The sequence below is a fragment of the Mobula birostris genome, chromosome 9 (assembly GCF_030028105.1).
Source record: "Mobula birostris isolate sMobBir1 chromosome 9, sMobBir1.hap1, whole genome shotgun sequence".
NCBI classification, from domain to species: domain Eukaryota; kingdom Metazoa; phylum Chordata; class Chondrichthyes; order Myliobatiformes; family Myliobatidae; genus Mobula; species Mobula birostris.
The window spans coordinates 13,792,663-13,802,263 of NC_092378.1; the positions used below are offsets into that span (position 1 = coordinate 13,792,663).

The window sequence follows — 9,601 nt, forward strand, 5'->3', positions numbered from 1 at the left end:
TGTGGACATGAGGTCCAAACATACCCCTGTCTTTTGTGGAAGACATCTCATTCCTCCATTTCGTATCTCAGGATGTCAGCAAGTGGGTTGACTAATTGCATAATAGAATGTTTTTAAATCAACAGAAGAAAAAATAGTAAAAATAATAACAAACCGATTCTGTTTCCATTATGTTTCTAGGCAGTGAGTCCCATACTTCGATCATTTTCTGGGTGATAAGAATTCTTCTCAACTTCTCTTTAAGCCTTTTATTGATTAGATTAGGCATTTCTGATCCAATGTATATAGTTCTCTAATAATTTTCTGCAACTCATTGTGTCTTTCCTCAGCTTTACTTGTTCTAATGAAAACAATCCCAATTTAGCTGACCTTTCCTTGTTAAAATGATCAAATTCCGGGAAGAAAAATCTTATGTGTATTCCCTTTATTTGCATCACATCTCTGTAATATGGTGTGCACATGATTGTAGTCTCCTAGACCATCTAATCCTCTGTTTTATGTTGTAACTGAAATGCCGATCCAGTTTGTGTCAGAACTGAATAAATGTGATGAAAGATCCCACCAAGACAATAACATAGTTTTACTCTGTCTACAGATGCTGCTTGGCCCATTAGATATTTGAAACACTCTATCTTACTTCAGGTTTTAAGCAACTGCAATACTTCACATCCCATCATTTCAGAATGGTTGTTTGATTCTCTCTTTGTGTCCCTATTCATTGCCTTCTTCATACATTTTCTTCAGAACGATAAGTTACAATATTTTTAAAAATTACCAATCTCTCTTACAGTAGCTGCACTCCAACTCTCTTGGTCTCCCTACTCCCTCTTTGCACTTCTTCAGACCCCGGAATTAAAACATGTTTGATATTTAGCTTTTCTTCGTTCCACTGAAAGGCTATCAATCTGTAACATTATTTCTTACTCGACAGATACTATCCAGCTTGCTGATGAGAAATTGAGAAACAGAATTAGGAGTAAGCCATTCAGTGTGATCTGCATGCTGCACTTATTTTAGTGAAATCATGGTGGAGCTTTCATCTCAGTGCCAATCTCCTGCTCTGAAGGAGATTGTACTAAATTCCTAGTCCATTAAATGCACTAGATCACACTGAACTAAATTCCCCAAAACATTTATCAAACTTTGTCTTCGGTATACTTAGCAACTGGACCCTCTACATTCTCCTTGGGGAGTGAATTCCTACACTGTCCTGAATGTTTAGCTCCCTGTGATCCTTGATTCTAGACATAGCAGCCATGGGAAAAATCATTTCCACATCTGCCCTGCGCAAACTTGTAAGAATTTAATACAATTCAATGAGACCATCTTTCATTCCTCTAAGCTCAGAGATAAATATGCCGGTCTGTTTAATGTTTCATCCTACATTAAACTTTTCATTCCAAGATCTGAGAGAGCTCTGCTGCAATCACTCCATCACAAATGGTCTTCCTTAGATAGGGAGACCAGAACTAAACACAATATTTCAACTGCAGTCTTGTCAAAGTTTCTTATCATTTAAGAAAGAAGTCTCCACTCATGTGCTCAAATTTTCTCGACCAACTATTTTCACCTTTTTAACTCTTTGCTGTACCTGCATGTCAGTTTTCAGTAATTGATATACAAGAATATTCAGTTGCTCCAACAGCTTGGAAACTCATGATTGAAAAATGCCTTGCGTTTACTACCAAAGTGAATTAGTACATATTTTTCTACATTATATCTCATCTTTCATTTTCTTGCTCTATCACTTAACTCCTCTACTTCCCTGCTTGAAGCCTCTGGGTTCCCTCTCCACAGCCCACACTGTCACCCATTTAGTATTAGCAATAAACTTGGATATATAGTGCTGGACTCCCAGCACCATTTTCTGTTCTCCAATTGTCATGGTCTCCCAACACAAAAGTGAAATTAATTTCTATTGTTTTCTACTCATCACTGAATCCCAAATTCATGCCAATATATTACCCCAATACTACTAATTTTAATTATCTCTTGAGCAGTACCTTAAAGGAGGCTTTTTTTTTTCAACCATATCAGCTGGCTCCCTCTTAACTGTTCTTATTATAACCTCAAAAATATCCAACAGATTGCTCCAAAGCATTTTTTTGGTTTTAAAATCTGAGTTAGTACATTCAAGTCTATTATTATTTACGAAGAAATCTGTTACCTCCTGAGATATTGATTCCAGGCTATTTTCCTGTTGCTGACTTCAAAGTGCAAAATTCAAAGTTCAGGCTAACAGGCCTAATATTTTGTCCTTTCTTAACTAGTGGGATTATATTCACCTTCCTCCAAACTGTGGGAACACTTCAAAAATCCATGGATAATAATAGCCACTTTTGTTACTTCAGTCAATGTCCTACAATCCCATCCCAAGGAATTATCTCTTTTCATTCCCATCAATTTGTCTGAAACTAATTTTAACTAATGCTATTTTTGGAACTCTATATTCACACCAGAACTGTAATTCTGCACTATATCCACAATTTTCCATTTATACTTTAGTGTTCAACTGCTCACCACTAGCCTTTCCTTCATATAAATAATGAAACATTTTTTGAATCAAGATGCCAGATTTCTTTGTGGAAAAAATGGGAAGCCACCTGACTTCACTTGTCACCTTCTCGCTTGTACTCCTTCTCCATGTCTCCATTTTTTTTTATTTTGGCTTCTTCCCCATTCCTTTCCAGTTCCGACGAATGGACTCGGCCGAAATGTCCATTCTTTATTCCTTTCCATAGATGCTGCCCGACCTGCGGAGTTCCTCCTGCGGTTTCTGTTGGGGTGGATGTAAAAATGTTTCGACTATTGGGAAAACAGGGAGCACAGTTACAAGATTACATGATGGCAATTTACATGAGATCTTCTCCTCATAGAGATGAATCCCTGGAATTCTTTGCCCGAGGACATTATGGAAGCCAGATCATTGTGGATCATTTGAAGTAGAAGTAGATAAAATTATCGAAAATTCAGGCATTTGATCACCATGGAGACGGCCACTGAGGCTTGGAGCTAATCAGCTATGATTTTATTGAAAGGTGGGGTGGGCGTGACGAGCCGATTGGCTGTTCCTACTTTCTCCTGCTCTTCTGTAAACTGGACTTCACCTGGTTCTAGAGCAAAGGGGAACAGCATCAAGTTGCCTTTTTTCAGAGTGCATAAAATGCACACCTACTGTGGTTTCAAACCTGAACTGCTTAAGGTATCTCTCGCCCCTTATATCAAATGCAGTTCTTTCTTTATTGTTTAGTATTTAAAAATACAGTGCTTCCAAATGATGGCCGGCTTTGCCCACGAGTTCCATAACGATTGTTGCTGTGATTCAAGCCGGAAAGGAGAAAGAGACCATCCTAATGTAAATCTACCCTGCTGGGATCGGAACTGCTGCATTGCAATAGTTACTGAAATGGAAACGGCAGGGAGCTGTAGAGAAGTTGTGTAACTAATTCAAAGCTCCGGGGGTTAAAATTTACTTTGATTCCAGTTGTGTTTCAAACTAGAAATGATCGAATTTAGAAATATCGACACAATACAGCAAATCAGATTACACATTATAAAATAACGCTGGCCGTCAATTGCCTTGGAATAAACTTAACCAAGTGAATTTGCCCATTTGGATGCGCACTCCTTTCTGGATTTAATCGCTCTCAGCCACCCGTGCATCAGAAATTCCTAGCTGTCACCATCCGTTGTCAGTGAACAGAAATTCAGTAAACTATGAAACAGCTGCAGTTTTGAGAAAGTGGACTAAACACAGCCTCTTTCCTGCAGCAGTAAATTCGGCGATATGGTGGCTAAAATGCTGGATATTTGAATTTATGCAAGCATATTCATTGTGGCTGGATTACCTCTAGTCTTACCTCTGAAATAACTCTTAACAACATTCTTGGCCATTAACCTTTGGAAGTCAATAGTCGGGGCGACTATTCAAGACTTCGTCGACTGATTATATATTTACTGGGCTGTTAGTTCTGCTCTTCCCGGGGAACAACGAACAACGTGACCAGACACGGCGCCCAGATATTTTGAAAACATCAAATAAAGGATTTTATTCCTTTTTTTTTACAATGTAAATTCAATACACATCGCTTAAAACGAACATATCTTATAAAATTATGAAACGTCACTGGATATAAGCACGCGGATTTTTTTTTACAAACCTATTTACAAGGTATTATAACCCTCAAATCGTTGCTTTAGTGTTAATCTTGGTCGATTACTTCGTTTTTGGCCTTTTCCTGCTACTAATGGGAATGATTGATTTTTTTCTAAAATCGACATTTTCAAACAATATTACATTATCTCGTCTTGGTACAACACAGCAAAACGTTATAGGGCAAGCAAGTGCAGTTTAACAAACCATCACTATTTCATTCTAGTTCGAAGTGATCACTTGTAATGATTACTTTGCATTCAAGTCGTGGTTGTATAGTGTAGTCGATTCGTCCGTTGAAATACTGTCTACTATGGAGGTCAGGTAACGAAGGCTGCTGGTTCCTGATGATTCCGAGTTATTTCCTGATTAAAAGAAAACAGTCGTCACGGAAGAGATTAGTGCTGGTTGTCAGAAGAGAGCTCGGGCGGTTCCAATACGGCGGGGTGCTCCCGCGCACAAAGTTCGCGAACCACCCGGAAAACTCAAACTGTGCCTCCAGATCAAGATTCAAACATCGTTGAAGCTCGATTCGGTTTTTTGTCAACTTGTTATGGTCAATGAAATATTTATCGATAATGAATTATTTACACTGGCAAATGTTGTGGCGAGTAACTGCAGCCCCATTGACAGACGGATTACTCGGCGACGGATACTTACCTTCTTTGTGGAGTTTAGTCAGGATGTTGGAATGATCAGACAGGTTTCCCCATCCAGAAGGACAGGTGTTTGTTCCCCACCGGCCGTCAGTGTCCACCTGAAATGAAAGCGGGAGATGTTAGACAACGAAGCGCCGAACGAGCTGGGGTGCCAGAATGTGACTGGTGACCGGCACGTTTCTGACCGCCTACCTGTGAATGGGAGCCGATGCAAGCGTTGGTCGACTCCACGTTTTCCCGAAGCTTATCTTGCTGGTCAAGACTTTGCAACAGATCCTGTAGTTTCTCGATGTAGTGAATGGCGCTGCGGAGAATCTCCACTTTGGGAAGCCTTTGATTAGGGTTTGGCACCGTCCTGCGCTTTAACGCCTCGAAAGCCTCGTTGATTTTCTTGAGCCTCCTCCTCTCTCTGAGAGTCGCCGCCTTCCTTCTGTCAGTGGTGGCTGATTTCCTCTTGCAGGCTTTACATGCCCAGATCAAGCACTGTCCGGGACAGTGAGACTTCAGGCTCGGCGGTGCATACACGTGCTCCTCGCCGCCGCTGTCACAGCTAGGTTCGGGTTGGCCAGCATCTCCGACAGGAGACAGACCGTCCTCGCTTCCCGGATACAGGGGGGATACGGCAGTTCCATCCAAGTGTGTGAAAACCATGCTCTCACCAACCAGATATCGCTGATCGTGACAGAAAAAGGGATTGGTTTCAAACAGCTCCATCATTATCGATCCCGCGTCCTTATGATTGTATTGGTCTATGAATGTGTTTGAGAAATAGAGAGAGAGAGTGAGTGTGTGTGTGTGTGTGTGTGTGTGTGTGTGTGTGTGTGAGAGAGAGAGAGAGAGAGAGAGAGAGAGAGAGAGAGAGAGAGAGAGGAGAGAGAGAGAGAGAGAGAGGATCAAAAGCTATTGAAGGGTTTGGATGGCATTTAAACAGTTGGATGACAAGTTCCTATGCTATATATACATACATACATATATATAGAAGCAGGTGTAATTCTATCCAACTATTAGCTGTCGCATTGCATCAAACTCTCAAGACCTGTCTTGCCGAGCTGTCTAAGTACTGTCATTATTACAGCGATTCTATTTTAGAAACCCAGCATGCTCAGGACTGGAGAAACTCGCTTAGTTACTTTCGTGATAATTTCCGGGGAGCTCCTCGGCGTGCAAAGTTTCCTCTGAATGCTCAGTTCTGGATAAAATCCGTTATATTCTGTTTATTTTTATCATGTTGATTTATGAGTATTTGGAATAAACCAAACATAGATTAAAGCTTTTAGTTGATTCTGTGGAAATATACAACCCATTTGAGTTCTATTTCAACGTTTAAGAGAAATTTGGATAGGTACATGGATGTTCGGGGTATGGAGGGCTATGGTCCCGGTGCAGGTCGATGGGAGTAGGCAGTTGAAATGGTTCAGCACAGACTAGACGGGCCGAATGGCCTATTTTTGCGCTGTACTGTTTTATAACTGTACAATTCCACCAGTACTTTTTAACGTTAAGCCTGTCATATACAGTGAGTTACTCCCTAACAGGACGATGCCAGAACCAGGTACCCAAGTCATAAATAGTGAAATCACCGTTTCATTTATCACCGGTCGATAATTATATGATTCTTACGTGACGCACATTTCAGATAATATTATTTATTCCCCTTTAGCTATTATAATACAACTGTTAAAATGTTTTTCTTGTAATTTGAACAAATCTACCGTAAAAATTTTGTTCTCTTCACGTTTTCTTTTTAATGATGCGGACTTGGAAGTGTAATATGTAGTCATCCCGTTCTTTTGAACACTATGCAACGACGAATGCATAAAACTACAATTTACACATCGAGGTGTCTCGGGACACTTATTTATTGGTCCTACCTTAGAAAGAAATAACAATTTGTTTGGTTGAGGCAAAATGTAGGAAATTGGATTTGGATGAGCTTCAATATTTAGGGTGTCTTAGGGACACACTTCTTACTGGCACAGGTGTTGGAAACCCACTGTCAAGTTTTCTCGGATAAGCAGTCGTGACTGGGAAAAAACACACCCAGCGGTTCCGGAGAGATTTCATTGGGCATTACTGGGGGCGGATCATCACTGATTGGACAGTTAGCAATCTGTTGCTGAGTGCTTAAGTGTTCTGTCCTAACATTGCACTGTGTATTAATTGGGTAAATCGTATATAAAAATCTTATAGTACTCTGCTAATGCTCTTTTCTTTTTAATGCAACAAACTGAAGCTGTGTAACCAATATCCGTACTTCAAACTTTATTTTAGTTTTTTTGTTCTTCATAATTGTTGAATGATATTTTTTTCAGAACACCACAGCAAATTCCTAATACATGTAATCTACATGACAAACAAAGCTGATCCTAAAAAAAATCGAAACAAACCGTAATTCTGAATTTTTAAAATATTAATTCTTAAAAGATTTTCGGTTGGTCATTTATTTGGAATGCGAGGAATATTCAATTTCAATGCTCTGTTTCTTTACTGTGATATAGTTTCAGAGAATAGATACTGCAGTGTGTACACATGCATGTCTACTTTTGTTTAACACGACTCAGGTGGCAGTTGGGACAACGCAGAACTTCCAATGGTCCATGGAGAAGGGTTATCACTTGTCTGCAAGCTGATTAAAGACAAGCTACAAGTCTCGCCATAATCGCGATCATCAGTAATCTCATAAAAGTTACGCAAATGTTCAGAGAAAACTGTAGAAATGATTGAAAAGAAGGATTACAGGGACAAATGACTTTCGTTTTTACATAGGCTGAAGGAGTTAGGGTTGTTTTCCTGAGAATGGAACAGGTTGCGAGGGGAGTCTGACAAAGGTATGCAGGGTATAGTCACAGCTCATAAATTGAAACTGTTCCTCTTGATGGAAGGCCAAGGATCATGGGACAAAGTACAAGAACCAAAATAGAGCTGAGGAAAAGACAACTCTGATACAGCCTACGATTAGGGTCTGAGTTAGTCTGCCAGGGTAGCTGTGGAGGTACAACTGTAGCATTTAAAAGGAAGCTTGATGAATATCTGAACGAAAATACATTGTAAGGCTTTAGGGTGATTGAGTGGAATGAGCTTGATTGTTTTTGTATACTCTCAGTATGGACACAATGGGCGAAATAACTTCTTTTGTGCAGTTCGTTTCTTTCGCTGTGTCCCGTTTTGTATGACGCGGACGATCACGGTCTTTCCAGGAGCATGATTGTCCTTAGCAAATTTTTCTACAGAAGTGGTTTGCCATTGCTTTATTCTAGGCAGTGTCTTTACAAGACGGGAGACCCCAGCCATTATCAATACTCTTCAGAGATTGTCTGCCTGGTGTCAGTGGTCGCATAACCAGGACTTGTGATATGCACCAGCTGCTCACACAACCATTCAGCACCTGCTGCCATGGCTTCACGTGACACTGATCAGGGGACGAAGCAGGTGCTACACCTTGCCCAAGGCTAGAGGAGGGAAGAAGAATCTTATACCTTCTTTGGTCGAGACGTATCTCCACCCCGCCACCCATTTTGTGCTGTAATTCAGAGTGAAGCAGAAATCGAGCGAGGTAAGTTTTTTTTAATGTTTATGATACATTACTTCATATAAACTAATTTCAGAAAAAATACAGAAAAATATAATAAAACAGAAAAGCTGCAATGATAACACGAGGGAATCTGCAGATGCTGGAATTTCAAGCAACACACATAAAAGTTGCTGGTGAACGCAGCAGGCCAGGCAGCATCTCTAGGAAGAGGTACAGTCGACGTTTTGGGTTCCTGACGAAGGGACTCGGCCCGAAATGTCGACCGTACCTCTTCCTAAAGATGCTGCCTGGCCTGCTGCGTTCACCAGCAACTTTTATGTGTGTAAGCTGCAATGATAGCTGTTTTGAATTGCACATTCGATCAATAAAAGTTATCATGGCATTATCGATTATCATTATCGATAAGCTTACGAATGCCATAATGACTTTTTAAAATCTGAATTTATTATGAAGGAATTACTTTCTTACTATTTGTGAATTAGTCGTAGTTCAATATGAATCCAGATGTTATTACAATTTTGACATAATATTTAATTTGATTTTGTAGAAAATTTATTCATTTTAAAAGAATGATTAAAGTTTTTGGTTACTAATGAAACTTTAATAAAGAATCAGTTAAAACATGTTGATATTAGTGTGGAGATATCTGGATGTATGTAGATAACAGTTTATCCAATAATCACTGCAGACAATGATACATTCCTGAAATATGAAAGCAATACGACAGATTACACTAATCCTTCAGGAACATAAGAAATAGGACCAGAAGTCCATTTGGCTCCTTGACTCTGCTTCTCTACTCAATAAATCATTGGCTGATCTGATATTGGCCTCATCTCCGCTTTCCTGATGGTTCCCCAGAAACTCTGAAATCCCTTTAGCTCAAAAAATCCTAGCATGCATATATTTGGAGATGTGGAATACGTGCCCCTTCTGGGTCGAGAATTCCGAAAACTATAATGATCTGAGAGAACATTGGAGAAACAAGATTCCTCTTTGTCTCCGTAAATGAGGAGCGCCTAATGCAAGAAAAAAAAATGCCCCTTGTCTTTGACTCCCCTAGGAGGGAAACCATTCAATCAAAATTCTCAGAATCCAGCACATTTCAATAAAATCAAGCCTCCTTCTTATAAACTTCAATGAGCAAATACCAAACTGCTTCAGTTTTTCCTCATTAGCATAGCTTTTCATTCTAGAAATCAATCCAGTGAACCTTTTCTGAACTATCTCTGTTATTTGCTAAAACTATCAGACCTT

General features: G+C 39.8%; 1 protein-coding gene across 1 annotated transcript; it reads right to left on the reverse strand.

Moving 5' to 3' along the window:
• Window positions 1–230: 230 nt before the first annotated feature.
• Window positions 231–5,638, reverse strand: myf6 (myogenic factor 6). Its single transcript, XM_072267502.1, has 4 exons — window positions 5,005–5,638; window positions 4,814–4,910; window positions 4,407–4,518; window positions 231–2,776 (listed from the first exon to the last, which is right to left on the reverse strand). The coding sequence occupies exons 1-4, from the start codon at window positions 5,527–5,529 to the stop codon at window positions 2,617–2,619; spliced, it is 894 nt and encodes a 297-aa protein (XP_072123603.1). The 5' UTR covers window positions 5,530–5,638; the 3' UTR covers window positions 231–2,616.
• Between the last annotated feature and the right edge of the window lie 3,963 nt (window positions 5,639–9,601).